Consider the following 19,837-nt stretch of genomic DNA (forward strand, 5'->3'; position numbering starts at 1 on the left):
GTAAAGATATCTCCTCTCACTTTAATCTGCCTTTTAGACACAATCCTACTTTAGTTATATCAATTATTTGAATAACACTCTGGCCTCTGGTGGTTGTCACTGACGTTGATGTAACATGTGGCAAAATTGGTTTGTTCTATAAAAAGTGTCCGCGTGTAATGGATGAACGAAACCTGTTTGTTCAGTGACTGTAATTAATGTTAGTCTCCATGGATCATAATTGATTCGCTAGAGGGTTTCCAGTATTATAAGTCAGAGGGCTGAGCTCCCAGTGTCAGCGGACTCTGTGTCTCTCAGAGAAAGGGGAACATGGCTCGGAGTCAAAGGCTGCAGATTGACAGATCATCAGCTTTCACACAAAGTGAACGGTGGTCTTTTATGGATCATCTCAAGATACATTTCATTTTTCGTGATATACAGAGTATTTACTATCCAGTACTGGCGGCTTTCGGTGTTCCTTGTAAGTCACTCTTTCCAGATATGATTTCTGTAATTCCTGCTTTAATGTATTACTGTTCTTGTCGTTCACTATCCCAGCCTCACTGCTGTTGGTAAACCAGTCATTCGGTGTAAAAAGATCTATCCTGTGTAAACCATGTTCAATTGTATGGCTACTCTTAACATTTGTTGTCCTACTTTTGCAGCTGGTAATGGACCAAGTTAATCACTATATTCAACTATGCGTTCTATAAACTCTCTTTTAATTTCTTTCTTTCACAATATCGGTGGTTTCTTGTATTAAGTGTATTGAATCCATTGTGTGGATAATAATTTCCAATGTTTCCCTGACATGATTGTTTCTCCAATCACTTGTTCACTGGTCTGAGATCAGTCGCATTACTGTTCACCATTTGTTTGATTTGATACAGTCTATTTAGGCATCTGACGTTCTTTGAGTCTATATCATCATCAGTACTGTTGGATAATTATTTGTGTTCAACATTTTGTATTTTGTTGTCTTCATTGAGCGCTTGTATCAAACCAGAAAGATGTCTTGCCGGACTTCGATCTTATCGACATCCCATGTTGCTTTGAAGATTTAAAGGATGTCAGGCGCACACACTTGCCACTGCTCTCTTCCTGATTAATTTAAAATATGTTATTCCTTTGTTAAATTTTATGTCGGCCTTATGTTTCATTCACATTTTAATATTGATTATGTTATGGTAAATAAAATGTCTCTAGCAAACAATGCTTCTCTCAGGTAATATATTTAGAATCCATCATTGGTTGATTGGTCAAAATATCATTTTTTACCAATAACTCAATCCACACAGATGCTTTTTCTCTGATCCTGATCCTTTCTCTTTTAATTCCTTACAGTTAACGTGGTGACGATTGTGATCCTGTCTCGGGGAAAGTGCGGTCTCTCCAAATGTGTCACTCGCTACCTGGTGGCCATGGCAGGGGCGGATCTATTGGTCGTTATCATCGATGTGATACTGAGACATATCCCTGTTGTTTATTCTCTAAAGTTCACTTTCATGAGATATCTCCCAGTGTGTAATATCCACGCCGTCCTGCTGTACGCAGTCACAGACTGTTCTGTCTGGTTCACGGTCAGTTTCACCTTTGATCGATATGTAGCCTTGTGCTGCCAAAAGCTGAAAACTAAATATTGTGTGGAGAAAACAGCCATTGTGGTTATAGCAACAATTACTGTGTTTTTCTCTTTAAAAAATACTTTTTGGTTCTTTATGTACACGAGTAAATACTGGTTCGTCAATCAATCCTGGTTCTGCCTTGTAACAGATAGTGTGGCACAATCTCAAGTCTGGGGCGCAGTTGAATTCTTTCATTATATTTTAACTCCATGCATTCCATTTTTTTTGGTCTTGCTGTTTAATGCTTTAACCGTCAGGTACATTTTAGTGACAAACAGAGCCCGCAGGCGACTCCGGAGTCCTGTCGGTGGGGAGAGTCAAAGTGACCCAGAGATGGAGAACCGCAGGAAATCAATGATTATATTGTATGCTGTCTCGGGGAATTTCATACTGTTATGGGCGCTTTATATGGTATTTTGTATTTATTGGCGAATGGGATACCTGGGCTACGATGCAGTGTATCTACCTGTGTTCATACGGGAGTTAGGCTTCATGCTTCAGCTCATGGGTTGCTGCACAAACACCTGTATTTATGCGGTGACACAGCGCAAATTCAGAGATGAGTTGAAGAATCTGTTAAAATATCCCTTCACTATAATTTTTAAATTAAATAAAAAATGAGAACAACTCAACACTTGAACGGAATCTGGTCTCAACTTATTTGAGTTCCACTCTCTTGCAGTCTCAGTGATTGGGACATAATGGGCCACATGCTATGCAATCTCTCACTTTTACAGATATCACTAATTTAGGAAGGACAGTCAGTATTGCAGATGGGAGCAGGCTGTTGCAAAAGGACTTGGACAGATCATGTGAGTGGAAAAATCCATAGCAAATATAGTTCAATGTGTGGAAGTGAATGCAATTTGTACCAAAGAAAGATTCATCGGAGGATGTTCTAAATGCCGAGAAAAGAGGAATTTCGAGTCCATGTACACAAATTATTAAAACCTAGTAAACAGGCGCAATTGGAAACAATTCTATCGGGTGAATAAAGAGGAACGATTGCCTCTCGTGTTGTGATGAAGGAGAATGGGCTCAACTTAAAATTAGAGCTCAGACATTCCGGGGGGAAATGAGAATTCACTTTGTCAAGGAAGGTTAGTAGAAATCTGGTTCTCACTCCGCCAAAAAGTTGTGGATGTTGGGGCTCAATTGGAGCTGTTAAGACTGAGGTCGACAATTTTTTTGTTGGGGACGCTTATCAAAGCATGTGGAGAAAAGCCTGGTAAATTGAGCTGAGGTGCAGATCAGCCATGATCTAAATGAATGGTGGAACTGCCTCGAGTGGAGGAGTTGCCTGTACCTGTTCCTAATGTTCCTATTTTCCTATGCAAACCCACCCGAATCCAAATCTAGGGATAGTTATCTTTCGAAGCGTCTTTGAGTTCTACTTTGTGGCAAAATGCACAGTTCTTCCCCAGCATCCGGCCTTACATATTGGATATATTGAGCAACTCGAGCCTGTTCCGCAGTTCAATCAGGTCCTGTTCGATCTGCAGCTCAGCTTCATTTATGCACCTTTGTTCCGCAACTCTTGACATCCTTTTCTAACAAAAACTATAGGCAGAGAGTTGCAGTTGTCCACCATCCTTTGTCTGAAATGTTGCTTCCTGATGTCACTCCTGAATGACCGAGCTCTAATTTTAAAATTATGCCCTTCTTCTAAATTCCCCACCAGGTGAAACATGTTCGCAATATTTACCCTATCAAATCCTTTCCTATCAATTTAAACAATTCTCTTCAATCGCCATCAATCTTTTATACTCAAGGGAGTAAGGGACAAGTTTACGCAGCCTGATCTCAATTTAACCTGCCTGTTATCATTGTGGTGCATCTGTGCTGCAACGCCTCCAAGGTCAATATATCTTTCCTCAGGTGCGGTGGCCAGAACTGAATTCAATACTCCAGATGGGGTCCGATATAGGATCTGTAAAACTGAAGCATCACTTCCTCCTATTTTTCTTCCAGCCACCTTGCCACAAAGGCTATCTATCCATTTGCCTTTTAATTCCATTAATACATGTATCTCAGCTGTGTTTTTACATTTATACCTGAGATAATAGGAACATTAGGAATGCTACATTTATTGCCAATTCTCTAAATTCCCTCTGCTGTGGATTAAAAAGCCAGGTGGATGACTGAACAATGAGCTAGGCTTTCAATAAGGACATGACAATTCCACGCCAAGCCCAGTCAATCATGCACTATCCTTCCACTTAACATCTATGGAATTGTGCCAAAGTAGGAAGCCCTATCGCACTGACCTAACAAGCAACAATCTGGCAACAATCATTGTTACAGAATCATAGATAGCAGCCAACGTCACAGATTCTTTTATCACCATGCCTGGGTATTTACATTCACACCAATAATCCAGACCCACATGAGGTGGGGGCGTTGTGCTTTAAAGTCGTAGGAGATTGTCCCTGGGAGTCCTTACCATTGATTCTGGATCCTATGTATCATCATGTGTTCAGGAAAAGGATGGAAAAGGAAACCTCCTACTGATTATCACCTACTGCCCTCCGCTAGCTAATGATTTATTACTCATCGATTTTGCATACCACTTGGAGGAAGAACTAAGTGTAGCAAAGCACCGAATATTCTCTGAATAGGGGACCTCAATGTCCATGTATTGGTAGAATCTAAATTGGCTGAGCTGGCCGAGTCCTGAAGGACATAGCTGCTGCAGGTGGTGAGACAACCAATACGAGAGATTAAACTAATTGACCTCCTCCTCACTAATCTGGCTAATTGCATCTGTCAATGGTGGTAATGGTCGGAGTGACTATCACATAGTGCTTGTAGAGAGCAAATGAAGACTTCTCACTGAGATACCCTGCATCGTGACATGTGGCAATATCATCGGGCTAGGTGTGGTAGATTGCAAACTAGTACACCTAGCAGCTCCAAGCCTGGCATCTATAAGCAACAGTGGTCCATCATCATCAGCAGAAATGTATTTCACCTCAATCTGTAACCTTATGCACCGGCATATCCATCACTCCTCATCACCATCATGTCATATGACACATCCTGGTACAATGAGGCGTGCATAAATGTGTAAGCCATTTAAGACTGAGATGAGGAGGAATGTCTTCACTCAGTGGGTTCTGAATATTTGGAAGTCTCTGCCCCAGAGGGCTGTGAATGCTGAGTCTTTGAGTATATTCCAAGCTGACATAGATAGATTTTTGGACCCTAGGGGAATCAAGGGATATGGATATCGGGCGACAAATTGGATTTGAGGTCGATCATCAGCGATGAACTTATTGAATAGCGGTGCATGTTCGAGGGACCACATGGCCTGCTCCTGCTCCTAATTCTTATGTTCTTATTTTCTTATAAATGCATGTCAGGAGCAGAAACAGGTGTACTTAAACATGAGGTGCCAGCTGCTGAAATCACCGGTCAGGGAACTTTACTTTCATGAGTTTTTCAGGCCCAGTCTCTTTGCTGAGACTATGGCAAATATTGACATTAATATTCTTATCTGGTCGTGGTTTCGCTGTTGCTACAGATGCTTCTACATCTGCTGCTGAAGAGAAACAGGAACAAAAGAACCAGGGGTAATTAGAAGAGTATGACAATGATATGGAGCTTGGTCACTTTGATTAAATGTGCCACTGATCATGATGTTTGTAATTCAAAATAAAGAAAACAAAGACTTGCATTTGGCCCGCGCCTGTCGCGACCACCGAATGTCTGAAAGCACTGTACAGCAAATGCAGTACTTTTTTGAAGTGTAGTTACTGTTGTAACATGGGACAAGTGGCAACCAATTTGCGCACAGCAAGCTCCCATAAACAGCAACGTGATAATGACCAGATAATCTGTTTTTTTTTGTTATGTTCATTGAGGGCAACATATTGGCCAGGACACGGGGGATCAGTCCCCTGCTCTTCATCGAAACAGTGCCTTAGCATATTTTACATCCACTTGAGAGAGCAGACGGGGCCTCGGTTTAACATCTCATCTAAAAGATGGCACATCTGACAGTGCAGCACTCCCTCAGCATTTCACTGGAGTGTCAGCTCAGATTTATGTGCTGAAGTCCCATGGAGTGGGATTTGTGCCCACAACCTTCTGAATCTGTAAGGCGAATTTGCTAGCCACGGAGCCACAGCTGACACTAGAGAGAATCAAGTTGATGTGTGTCTTGGATGGGATCTAAGAGGTGATGATGTTACTCTTTTATTGCTGTCTTGTTCTTGGTAAGAATGTTAAAACAACTGGGAGATTCAGTCAATGTAAACGTGAGATCGGCTACAGGATTTCCTGTCGAAAGAGCTTGCAGCAGCGGAGATGAAGGGCCTGAATAATGAGGAAGGGCCACAAAGGAATCAGATTGATTCGGTTGGGATTTTGCCCAGCTGGTTGCAGTGTTTATGTTGATGTACACACATCACTCCATTCTCCAAAATATTGTATTCATTGACATGAGAGTCGGTACCAGAGGGCACAGATTTAAAGTAATTATTAGAAGGATCAGAGGGGAGATGAGGAGAATTATTTTCACGCTGCGAGTTGTTATGATCTGCAATGTACTGCCTGAGAGTGTGGTGGAACACGATTAAATATTAACTTCCAAAAAGTGAAATGTATAAATACTTGAACATGATACATTTTCAGTGCTATGGCAAAAGACCAAGATGTGGTTCTAATTTGATAGCTCTTTTTAAGAGCTGGCAGAGGCACGATGAGCCAATGGCCTCCTACTGTGCTGTGAAATTGTATGAGGTTTATTGGGGTCAGTAATTGCTTTGCAACTGGACCAACCGTGTAACGTCTTCAAATATGAGATGGCTAGACTACAATATCAATATATTTCTATAAGAAGGAAAATTATCCGTCAAAACATCGTGGTCTGTCGTTAAATAGACAATTGCAAACGAAACTGAAAATTAACATGGCAAAGTAGGATAACCATTGCAGGTAACGCCACAAAGAAAATCGCGAGGAATATAGAAAGTGGGCTGAGGAGCTGAAAAGTGGGCTTAAAAAAGGTACAGAGCAAAAACAAGCCTGATGGTTAATACAAAATTAATCCGTAATGCCTATTAACGTACATTAAAAGGAACATTCCTGTAATGACGGCTTCCTTAGGTTCAGAGACACCGATCTAACTAGTTTTTTTCCCGACCACTCTCTTATTTATCAGTGTTTACTGGGATCACCAGCCTGTATATCTGGGTTTATCGGATTTACTGGGATCAGTAGCCCATTTATCTGGGTTTCTCGTGTTTACTGCGATCACTGGCACCTCCAAGTTAACATTAAGTCACACACCATCCTGACTTTGAAGTATATCGCTGAGGCTTCATCGTCACTGGGTTAATTCCTGGAACTCAACACCTAACAGCAGTGTTGGCGTACATTCACCACTTGGACTGCAGCGGTTCAAGAAGGCGTCTCACCAACACCTTCTCAAGGACAACTAGGAATGACCTTGCCAGTGACGCCCACTTTACATAAAAGGTATTAATTAACCTTTATTTTTGAATTGTCAGAGCTTATTGGAATCACCAGCATATAACTGGGTGCATATGAGGTTACTGAGAAAATCAGCCTATATATCTGGGTTATCAGGTTTACTGAGTTTATAACTAGACTAGATAATTCAGACCATGATAAGCTATGTCATCTTGTTAAGAACTGTAAAATCAGAGGACATCGCCTATGTTTGAGGCAGATTTAATCAAAACTAATCCAGTAACAATGTTTCAGTGAGCGAGTGGTCAATCTATAGAAGAGGCTTCCTTGGAAGACGGTGAGAGGAGTTAATATTGATTCATTCCAATACAAATTGGATAGATTTCTTTCAGCAAATAATATCTCGTTGTACAATATTTGAGACTTGACATGTGCAGGTGCAGCATACTTGGGAGAAACAGGTGACTTTGGATCTGTGATTTGCAAAGCTCTCCACAACTGGGGGTTTCCTTGCGACCAGCCTGTTTAATATTAATTGAAGAGATTGATTGCTATGATTAGTCACCAACTACATTATCATTGCACCATGTGACAGCCAGGATGATAAGAGGAGAACTAGATGGACGTCGGTCTTTTACTGTCTAGCAAAGCCTGTGTTCCTATACCTGCACTACAAAGAACATAAGAAATAGAAGCAGGAATAGACCATTTGGCCCCTTGAGCCTGCTCTGCCATTCGATAAGTTCATGGTCTTGGCCCCAACTCTACTTTCATGCCCGCTCCCCATAACCCTTGAGTAAATTATCTTTCAAAAATCTGTCTGTCTCCAACTTGAATATACTCAATGATTCTGCCTCCACAGCTCTCTGGGGAAGAGATTTCCAAAGATTCATGCCCCTCTGACAGAAGAAATTTCTCCTCATCTCCATTTTAAATAGGCGACTCCTAATTCTGAATCTATGCCCCTTAGTTCTAGATCGCAACACGAGGGGAAAAATCCTCTCTGAATCTACCCTGTCAAGCCCCCACATAATCTTATACGTTCCAATAAGATCACCTATCATTCTTCTAAACTCCAGTGAGTACAGGAACAACCTTTTGATGGAAAGGCTTGATTTATTTCAATTTCCGGAGAAACACTCATTGCCTTGAGCAATTGACCATAGTCATTTCATGAGCACAGAGTGTGGGTGCTGTCAACTTTCGATTCCATTCATGAGGGCACCATCGCTTCAGCCATTCCTGTTATTCCCAGGCATCTTTACCACCTCCCCACCTCAAGACATTAAGGTTAGTTGTATCACCCCAACAGCTAACCCACAGATACTACAATTTAAACCTACTACACCCCACCTTTATTCTCCCCCGACTCAGGTGTAAGTGTGGCTGTCACTTCTCGATTGGATACTTTTGCATTTAATCTAACATCGGCTCCTGTTTTTAACCCTGTTTCATTTCATCTGTTGCGTCACATAATTGTCTATTGATTATTGATAACTATGTTTACAATCTATATCCAGGACGCCCTGTCAGAGCTAAAATAATCAGGTACCATCACTGGATGCAAAGCCAAAATGGAACATTCTTGGCGTATTTCAGGTTATTGAGAAAAATGTTAATGTGTTTGTTGTATAACCAACTTCCTAATTTAACTGGAAGCACATCACACTACTGTTTGCGTCCGGTGTCGTGAGAATAATTCCTCCATTTTCCTCTTGGTTACAGTTGATGTGGTGACAATTGTGATCCTGTCTCGGGGGAAGTGCGGTCTCTCCAAATCTGTCACTCACGACCTGGTGGCCATGGGAGGGGTGGCTGTACTGGTTATTAACACCTAACAACTAATGCAGATTCTTATTGTTTGTTGTGAAAAATTTATATTTGTGCGGACATGTCCCGAGTGTAACATCCACGTTTCCTGGTTTATGCTGCCACAGTTCAGTTCACCGTCACTTTCACATTTGATTGGTTTGTGCCCATTTGTTGACAGAAGCTGAAAACTAAAGATTGCACTGAGAAAACGGCGGCTGTGGATCTAGGAACACAGGGCTGGAAAATACCCTGGGCTGGTGGCAAAAAATGGGAGCTATTGGGTCGTCCGCCTGTTATATGCAGCATCTGATATGCAGGTCTATTACTGCCAATCGCACTGAATATAATGCACTGTGTATAACTGGCGGCCGATCCGACACCGGTCCCTTACCGCCACTGCCTGAGACGAATTTCTAGGCCAGTGAGTGTGCTGAGATCTTTGAAGAAAAGTTTCTGGCATTTTCTGTATCCCAGTGAATATTGGCTTTCTACCTTTTTGGCGGTTTTGCTGTGTGCCTTTGTGTATAACGTATTCGCTGGTCTGCAGCCTCGTTGAATGAATGCATTACATTTTAACACCATTTATTCAATTTCTTTTGATTTGAGTGCTGTTTGCATTGACGTTCAAACACATTTTAGCCCGCAGCAGAATCCGAGGTTGGACAGAGGCAACAGCCCCACTGACCCAGGGATGGCTAACCGAAGGAAATCCATGCTTCTACTATTTGTTATATATGGGAATTTCATACTGTTATGGGTGGTATTCACGGTTTATTCTATGTGGAGACGATTGGATTATTTGGGGTATCCTGTGTCTCTGTCCACACTGGCACCAGAAATCGGCTTCCTGCTCCAGCTCCTGAGTTGCTGCACGAGTACTATTTAATATGCAGTGATCGAGAGGATATTCATAGAGGAGTTGAGGAATGGAGTGAAATATACCGTCGTAATGATGCTCAAGTTAATTGGATCAGAAGACCAAACACTTTCTAACATTACCAAATAATTATTCATGAGCTATAGAATGCAGCACCTTAAATTCTTTATTTCTGAAATATTTCATAAGCTGGTCCAATCCGCAAAGTAAGTTAATCTCGTAGTTCGTGTCCTGTTAGCTATATTGCCATGGATTGGACCCAGACACGAGTTACCTACAGATGCACTTTGAGCAGATATTTGCACAAGAGCAGTTAGCTGATTTAAGCAGCTCAATGCTGAGCCCACAGCCCAGCGATGTTTTGGGAATGAGTGATTGTTGTGATAATTTCCCGAAAAGAGACCAATCGTTCTCAATGTCCTATACATCAGGGGACATTTATTACAACAGTGCTGAGAAGCTTCTCTGTTAATCTTTGAAGAATGAGTTTTTGAAAATCTGGTCTGACACCAGAAAAAAGTCAAGGTCGTAGGAAGAATGCCGAGGATATTAATCTCTGCAACATCACTGGGACAGATAGTGAAAATGAATCACCGCCCACCCCACACCCCCTCTGCACCACTGCCTTGTGTTAGTTTATCTCTGTTCTTTGTCTTTGTAACAGGCTCCAGGCATATTTTGAATTGATTACACCGAACATATTCAATTGTACTCAGTGTTCTGTATGCTTATACTGTTCTCCAATAAAACAGATTGAGAATCGAACTAAAATTCACTTTGCGCAGTGCTAACTTACTCCACCAGTAAAGAGATTTGAAGAGGACACAGACAGTCCTCGGTATATCAGCAGATAATGTCATTGTGACACTGCCGTTTCCCAGTACAGCACAGTCACGGGTCCACGTACAATGCACTCATGGTCCCAGTACAGTGCAGTCACGGGTCCACGTACAGCACAGTCATGGGTCACAGTACAGCGCAATCACGGGTCCAGACACAGCGCACTCACTTTCGCAAGACACCACAAACCCGGCGCCAGGTACACCACACAGCCAATTCTTGGTACAACACACTCCCAGGTCCCGGGACAGGACATTCTACAACAACAACTTACAATTACATTGTGGCTTTAAGCTAGTGAAACGTCTCAAAGTCGCTGTACAAGATCGTTATCAAACAAAATGTGAATGCGAGCCACATATCATATATAATTCTATTTTCAAACTACCTTCGATGTAGCCCTACCACCTATTAGAGGTTTTACTAAAATTGAAGCCCACGGTATACAAGGGGCACTGGCAGCATGGATACAGATTTTGCTAAAGACCAGAAGGTCTGAAAATCTTTTTATCAGTATTGGTGAACATGACCCTATTGGATTGTCCAGAAAATCCATCTGGTTCACTAATGTCCTTACTCGGTCTGGCTCCAGACCTACAGCAACCTGGTTGACTCTTAACTGCCGTCTGAAATTGTAAAGCAGGCATCTGAGTTGTATAAAGCCGCTACGAGAACCAATCATAACAAACGATAGAAAACAGAGAGTTGTGGTGAATGGCTGATTTTCATGCTGGAGTTTTGTATACAGTAGAATGCGCTGGTTCAGTCCTCGGGGCCCATTCTGTTTTTGATAGACATTAATGACTTTAACCTGTGGGTGGAGGGCAACATTTTCAAATTTGCTAAAGACACGAAATTTTGAAGTGAGCAAGATATTTAAAGACTTCAAGAAGACATAGACAGGCTGGTGGAATGGGCTGTCTCATGGCAGATAAAATTCAACATAGAGACTTGTGAGTTGATACATTTTGGGAGCGAGAATGAGGAGAGACAATACCTGCTAAATGAGACAATTTTAAAGGGGGTGCAAGAATACAGAGAGCTGGAGGTTTTTGTGCGCATATTATTTGAAGGTGGCAAGTCACCTAAAAAACGATTGGGATTGTGGGCTTTATGAATAATGGAATCGAGTACAAGAGGCAGAGAATGATGCTGAACCTATGATGCACTGGTTCGGCTCCAGCTGGTGTATTGTAAACAATTCTGCGTTCCTCGCTGTAGGAGCGATGCAGAGGCTTTGGAGTGTAAAGTAATAGCCATATTTCAGAAGTGTATACCATCCTTTGAACAGAATTCTGCCTTTATTAAAACATGATAAACTGGGTTTAAAAATCTAAAAGCCTCAAAGACACAGGCTGTAAACAGAATACAGGCTTCTGAGATAAGATGAAGGGTTGTTGACAGAAAACTGTAAACACTATACAAGCTTTTGAAATGGGAATTGATTGTTAATACTAAGACAATAGCCATGTTGAAACACCAGGTTGGAGGTTCCTCTATGTCTGAACATTGGAAGAAACACAATAGCAATGCCCAAGTTAAGTATTATAAACCAACACTTCAAAAAGCATCACATCATTTAAAAAAATAAAATGTGAGTTTGAAAAATTTACATCAAGTAACAGAAATACCTGCCAGAAAATAATTATATGTTAAACTTAGAACAAGGAGACAGAAGTCTGCTTACAGCAATTGAAGTAAATAGGAAAACAATCAATTACTCAGTTGAAGTGTTTTTGAGTTACATATTGTAAAAGTACAAACTGAAGACTTTGTCAATAATACATCAATAGATGCACCAACCAATCACATTGTATTTGTGTTGAAAATGGAACAGTTAGGGGACACGACGTCTGCTTATAAACAGTTAAGGTGATTTAAAAATTGAAGGGAAGACATTCGTAAGAATGCCATCAAATAGATACAGCAGTCATAACCATTATTTATGATAAACCTTGAACACCTAAAGGTTGAGTCAGAATTATGCAAATTAACAGCTGAACTGACATAAATATTAGGAGGAAGTCAACAGAAAGAATGATTCGAGATAATGAGCTTACATCAGCAGAAAACTTCAAAGTATACACCACGGCAAAAAGGTGATAAAATATGGAACATTCAGATAGAAAGACAGAAGTCGCTGAAAGGGGCAAGTGATTCTTAACTTCAGAGGCAGGCTCTGTAAGTTTTTAACTCTTTGAGTCTAGCGAATCAAAAAGGTGCATTTATTTCATTTTGGTGGATACCCTGGATTCGAAAAAATAAGACTTATAAATGTAAAATGTAACGAAGTTAATATTTGAGTATAAGGATTTCTAAGAATAAGAAATGTAACCGATTTGTTATTGAACTGTTAAAGTTGCGATTGACTCACCAGCTTTTAACTACAAGTCGGTTCTATAATAAATCTACATATTTTTAGAATTGTCTCGCAGAGTATATCTGTACCAAACTCGTGAACTCAATCTCTGTACATTCTTTGCTGAGCTGTTACAGAATTCTGGGGGAATATAACGGACCATCATAATATCCAGAATGTTACAGTCTAGTTAAACTTATTGAAAATGTTATCTGGAGGATGGTATCATCTTCAAGTTGTTCCTTTCCTTTAGGGAGAGATAGCGTGGACCTTTAGACCCAATTAAGTGTCTTATAGAATTCGGCTACCTGTAACTTTAGTTGAAGGTGAATGTCTGGGGATTATGCTTCATCCGGGGTAGCCCGAACATTTCTACGACTAGTAATTATCCCTTCAGGAAAGGGTACAGGAGAGATTTGTCAGCATGGCTCCAGGAATGAGGGGTTACAGTTACCTGGATAGACTGGAGAAGCTGGGGTTGTTATCCTTACAGCAAAGAAGCCTAAGAGGAAATTTAGAACATAAGAACATAAGAACATAAGAAATAGGAGCAGGAGTAGGCCAAACGGCCCCTCGAGCCTGCTCCGCCATTCAATAAGATCATGGCTGATCTGATCCTAACCGCCAATCTACTATCACAGAATTATCTCCTGAATCTAACAGAATTAGACACATGAAATAGGAGCAGGATCAGGCTACACTGCCCCGGGGCCGGCTCCGCTAACCACAGGGCCATGACCGATCCAAACCTAGACTCATGTCCAAATTCCTGCCCGCTCCCCGTAACCCTTAATTCCCTTTACTTCTAGGACACTGTCTACTTCTGTTTTAAATTTATGTAATGATGTAGCTTCTACAGCTTTTTGGGGCAGCATATTCCATGGACCTACCACCCTCTGAGTGAAGTAGTTCCTCCTCATCTCAGTTTTGAAAGAGCAGCCCCTTATTCTAAGACTAGGCCCCCTAGTTCTAGTTTCACCCATCATCGGGAACATCCTCCCCGCATCCACCCGATCCAACCCCTTCAAAATCTTATATGTTTCAATAAGATCGCCTCTCATTCTTCTGAACTCCAATGAGTAGAGTCCCAATCTACTCAACCTCTCCTCATATGTCCATCCCCTCATCCCCGGGATTAACCGCGTGAAACTTCTTTGTACTGACTCGAGAGCAAGTATGTCTTTTCTTAAGTATGTACACCAAAACTGTATGGAATATTTCAGGTGCGGTCTCACCAATACCTTGTACAACTGAAGCAATACCTCCCTATCTTTATATTCTATCCCCCTAGCAATGAAAGCCAACATTCCATTGGCCTTCTTAATCACTTGCTGCACCTGCATACTAACCTTTTGAGTTTCGTGCACCAGGACCCCCAGATCACTTTGTACTTCAGTACTTTCCAGTTTCTTGCCATTAAGATAATAACTTGCTCTACGATTTTTCCTGCCAAAGTGCATAACCTCACACTTTCCAGTATTGTATTCCATCTGCCAAATCTCTGCCCATTTACTTAGCCTGTCTATGTCCCCTTGCAGGTTTTTTATGTCCTCCTCACTCACTACTTTCCCTCCCATCTTAGTATCATCTGCAAACTTTGATATGTTACACTCGGTCCCCTCCTCCAAATCGTTAATATAGATTGTAAAGAGTTGGGGACCCAGCACAGACCCCTGCGGAACACCACTAGTTACTGATTGCCAGTCTGAGAATGAACCATTTATCCCAACTCTCTGCCTTCTGTTAGATAGCCAATCCTCTATCCATGCCTGAATATTACGCCCAATCGCGTGATTTTTTATCTTAAGCAATAATATTTTGTGTCGCACCTTGTCAAATGCCTTTTGGAAGTCTAAATACACTACATCCATTGTTACTTCCTCAAAGAACTCCAGCAAATTTGTCAAACATGACTTCCCCTTCATAAAACCATGCTGACTTTGTCCTATTAAATTATGATTATCCAAATGTCCTGTTACTGTCTCCTTAATAATGGACTCCAACATTTTACCTACCACAGATGTTAGGCAAACAGGTCTATAGATTCAAGCCTTCTGTCTACTGCCCTTTTTAAATAAGGGTGTTACATTAGCAGTTTTCCAGTCTGCCGGGACCTTTGCTGAGTCCAGGGAGTTTTGGAAAATTATTACCAATGCATCCACAATCCCTACCGCCACTTCCGTCAAGACCCTAGGATGTAAGCCATCAGGTCCAGGTGATTTATCCGCCTTGAGTCCCATTATTTTACCGAGTACCACTTCCTTAGTGATTTTGATCGTGTTTAGCTCCTCCCCCCCTATAGCCCACTGTTTATCCAGTGTTGGGATATTCTTAGTGTCCTCTGCTGTAAAGACTGATACAAAATACTCATTCTGTGTTTTTGCCATCTCCATATTTCCCACCATTAATTTCCCAGTCTCATCCTCTAAGGGACCAACATTTACTTTAGCCACCCTTTTTCTTTATATATAACTATAAAAACTCTTACTATCTTTTTTTTATATTTTTTGCTAATTTACTTTCATAATCCATCTTCCCTTTCCTAATCAATCCTTTTGTTATTTTTTGCTGTCTTTTAAAAGTTTTCCCCATCCTCTATCCTCCCACTAGATTTGGCTACCTTATATGCCCTTGTTTTTAGTCGAATACTCTCCTTAATTTCTTTACTTAGCCACGGATGGCTGTCTTTTCTTTTGCACCCTTTTCTTTTCAGTGGAATATATATTTTTTGGAAGTTGTAAAATAACTCCTTAAATGTACACCACTGATCATGTATCGTCTTACCCTTTAATCTATTTTCCCAAACCACTCTACTCAATTCCGCGCTCATACCTTCATAGTCTCCTTTATTCAAGCTTAGCACGCTTGTTTGAGATCCAAACTTCTCACCCTCTAATTGAATATGGAATTCAACCATGTTATGGTCACTCATTCCAAGGGGATCCTTTACTAGGACATTTTTAATTCATCCTGTCTCGTTACACAGGACCAGATGTAAGGTTGCTTGCCCTCTGGTCGGTTCAGTTACATACTGCTCAAGAAACCCATCCCTAATACATTCAATGAACTCATCCTCAAGGCAGCCCTGCCCAATTTGATTTGTCCAATTAATATGATAGTTAAAATCCCCCATAATTATAGATGTTCCCTTATTACAAGCCTCAACTATTTCCTGATTGATACTCCGTCCAACTGAGTTGCAACTGTTCGGAGGCCAAAAGACTACGCCTGCTAGTGTTTTTTTCACCTTATTATTCCTTATCTCCACCCAAACTGTTTCATTATCCTGATCTTTTGACCCAACGTCATTTCTCTGTATTACAGTGATTCCTTCCTTTATTAACATAGCCAACCCACCCCACTTTCCTTCCTGCCTGTCATTCCTGATCGTTAAATAACCTGGTATGTTTAATTCCCAGGCATTGTCACCTTGCAGCCATGTTTCTGTAATGGCCACAAAATCTTACCCATATGTAGTTATTTGTGCCATTAACTCATCTATTTTGTTACGAATGCTACGTGCATTCAGATAGAGAACTTTCAAATATGTTTTGTGGCACTTAGTTCCTGCTTTTGCCCTTATTATTACTTAACCTTTTACTCCATACCTTCTGCCCCTTCCTGACACACTCTGGTTTTTAATTTCCCCACTGCTACCTAAGTCTATGAGCTTCTCTGTTGTCATTTTTGTTATTTGCTCTCTAGGAACCTCCCCCCCCACTCGTTAGTTTAAAGCCCTCTCTACAGCCCTAGTTATATGATCTGCCCGGTTTCTAGTCCCAGCACTGGCCAAGTGAAGCCCGTCCCAACGGAACAGCTCCCTCCTGCCCCAGTACTGGTGCCAGTGTCCCAGGAAGCAAAACCCATTTCTCCCACACCTGTCTTTGAGCCACGCTTTTAACTCTCGAATTTTATTTGTCCTAGCCAAATTCGCTCGTGGCTCAGGTAATAATCCAGAGGTTATTACCTTGAGGTTCTGTTTTTTAATTTGACCCCTAGCTGCTCATACTCCTTTAACAGAACCGGCTTCTTAGTCCTATCTACGTCGTTTGTACCATCATGGACCACGACGACTGGATCCACCTCCTCCCACTGCAAGTTTCTTTCCAGCCCAGAGGAGATGTCCTTAACCCTGGCACCGGGTAGGCAACACAGCCTACGGGGCTCTCGCTCTTGGCTGCAGAGAACTCTATCTATCCCTCTAATAATACTATCCCCTACCACTACAACATTTCTATTTACTCCCCCCTCTTGAATGGCCCACTGTTCCACGGTGCTGTGGCCAGGTTGCTCATCCTCCCTGCAGTCCCTGCTCCTGTCCACACAGGGAGTAAGAACCTCGAACCTGTTGGCCAAGAGCAAGGGCTGCGGCTCCTCCAACACTACCTCCTGGATCCACGTACCTGCCTCGCTCGTAGTCACACCGTCCTGACCCTGGCCATGGGCTACATCTGAATTAATTAACTTCATAGGTGCGACCACCTTCTGGTACACTGAGTCCTGGTACTTCTCCCCCTCCCTGATGTGTCGCAGTATCTGAAGCTCAGACTCCAGCTCATCAACACGGAGATATTGATAGGGATGTTTAAAATTATGGAGGGTTTAGATAGAGTAATTAAAAATAAACTGTTTCCAATGGATGAAGTGTCGATAACCAGAGGGCACAGATTTAAGGCGACTGGCAAAATTACCAGAGGCGACATGAGGAAAGAAAGATGTTACATAATAAAATGTTAGGATTTTAAAAGCCTGATAAAGTGCTAGAGTCAGATTCAGCAGTAGCCTTCCAAAAGGTCGGTGGATAAATACTTGAAGGGGAAATAATTGCAAGCCTATGGGGAAAGAGTTGGGACACTTTAGACTAACTGGATTGCTCTTTGAAAGAGCTCGTGCAGACTTGATGGGCCTAATGTCTTCCATCTATAGTACCAGGCTCAATAGAAGAGTCCGTGCTGGTCAGTAATATGGATGAGATGGTAGGATTGGTAGAAATGGACCCAGTTGGTGAAAAACTGCTCGTCAGTGATATGGTGGGAAAGGGTACTAGTGGTATGTGAATCAATGCTCCTGAGGGGCTAAAGCGAGAGGTGACAATAGGTCAATCAGTGCTGGGCAGTGTGAACCGGGGCGTGTAGTGGAATGGGTACATCTAGGTTCTAAATTTGAATCAGTTCTGGTTAGTGAGATGTGCGAGCAGTGGAACGGGTAGCACTAGACTCAATTGTTGACTGTTTGCTGCTCAGTGAGATGATGGTATAAGTGTGATGGGTAATGCTAGGAACTACAGGAGAATCAGTGCTGATCTTAGTGTTGGAGAGTGTAGTGGAAGAGATATTACTAATGTTTATAGGTGAATCAAGGCTGGTTAATGCACTGGAGGGTAGCAGTGAAATGGGCAGTACCAGAATCAATAGGTGAATCAGTGTTGGTCTATGTGGTGGCGGGGGGGGAAGTCGGTTGGTTAGTACTGGGGTTTCTAGATGAATCAGTGCTGGTTGGTGAGAGGGAAGGACAGTGGAATGGATAGCAATAGGCACAATATTTACATCATTGTCTGTCAGATAGATGGTGGTAGAAGTGATATGGGGATTACTAGGGTCCATAGGTGAATCAATGCTGAATGGAGAAATAGAGGGGTAGAAGGAACGAGTATTACTGGTCTCAGTAGGTGAATAGCTGCAGCTCATTGAGATGAACACAGGTAAATAAATAGCAGAAAATGCTGGAAAAACTCAGCAAGTCAGGCAACATCCGTGGAGAGAAATTTGAGTTGACCCTTCTTCAAACCCGAAAAGTCAACTCAAATTTCTCTCCACGGATGTTGCCTGACTTGCTGAGTTTTTCCAGCATTTTCTGTTGTTATTTCGGATTTCCAACATCTGCAGTATTTTGCTATCGTAAATAAATAGTGTTGGGCGAGTCACTGCTGGTAATAATATTGAATGTTTATCTCAGTGATGTGTACTGTACCCACAGTTAATTCGCCCTATTAATTAAAGGACTCAAGCTATAGTCATATGCATCGTCAAAGAACTGGCGCAATCCAGGTCTAAGCGGCAAATGCACAAGTAGAGAGGTAAAGCTGAGTGTCGGTCGTTCAGGATAAGAAGAAGATAAAACAGGGTGCGATCAGTCAGAAGACGGAGAGAGCGGCAGAGTGCGGAATCTGCAGCTGGACAATTTCACCAGTTAGTAATTCACTAATGGTAAGTTATGCTTTTTGAGCTGCTGTCCGTCCAATATTGATAAAGCAATAACATTTCGCAGAGCACTGGTGGAGTACGAGCACTTGATGTGTTTTTCTTAAATTCTCTCTCCCGGTAAATTGAAATTTATTATTGAACTTTTTCTTTTAAATGTAGAAGAATCACCAATACACAATAAGGACATAACAACATTAGAAATAGGAGCAGGAGTCGGCCATTCGTTCCTTGGAGCCTGCTTCACTATTCAATGAGATCATGGCTGAACTTATGCCTCAATTCCATTCACTGGTCCTATCGCCATATCCCTTGATGCCTTTACTAGTCAGAAATATATCGACTTCTGCTTTGAATATACCCAATGACTGAGCCTCCACAGCCCTCTGGGGTAGAAAATTCCAAAGATTCAACACCCTCTGTGTGAAGGAAATTCTCCTCATCTACCCTTTATCCTGAGGCTGTGGCCCTTGGTTCTACACTCCTCAGCCAAGGGAAAAATTCTCACAGCATCCGCCCTATCAAGCCCTGTGACAATTTTGGATGCTTCAATGAGACCCCCTCTCATTCTTCTGAATGCAAGAGAAAACAGGCCTAATTAACTCAATCTCTTCTCATACGACAGTCCCACCATCCCTGGAATCAATCTCGTGAACCTTCGTTGCACTCCCTCTATGGCATATATATCCTTACTTAGGTAAGGAGACCA

General features: G+C 41.8%; 1 protein-coding gene across 1 annotated transcript; it reads left to right on the plus strand.

Annotated features, from left to right (window-relative positions):
* Nucleotides 1–214: 214 nt before the first annotated feature.
* Nucleotides 215–2,235, plus strand: LOC147089098 (putative G protein-coupled receptor 139). The gene is made up of 2 exons (XM_085977087.1): nucleotides 215–460; nucleotides 1,324–2,235. The coding sequence occupies exons 1-2, from the start codon at nucleotides 310–312 to the stop codon at nucleotides 2,223–2,225; spliced, it is 1,053 nt and encodes a 350-aa protein (XP_085833213.1). The 5' UTR covers nucleotides 215–309; the 3' UTR covers nucleotides 2,226–2,235.
* The last annotated feature ends 17,602 nt before the right edge of the window (nucleotides 2,236–19,837 follow it).

This window comes from Somniosus microcephalus, unplaced genomic scaffold (genome assembly GCF_052327205.1).
Source record: "Somniosus microcephalus isolate GS21.2 unplaced genomic scaffold, FLI_Smic_1.0 unresolved_chr4, whole genome shotgun sequence".
Taxonomy (NCBI): Eukaryota; Metazoa; Chordata; class Chondrichthyes; order Squaliformes; family Somniosidae; genus Somniosus; species Somniosus microcephalus.

Bases quoted from the DNA above. Each gene is read 5' to 3' on its own strand.
- LOC147089098 (XM_085977087.1), top strand. From the start codon at position 310: ATGGCTCGGAGTCAAAGGCTGCAGATTGACAGATCATCAGCTTTCACA. The intron at 461-1,323 runs GTAAGTCACTCT...AATTCCTTACAG, and splicing joins GGCGGCTTTCGGTGTTCCTT to TTAACGTGGTGACGATTGTG.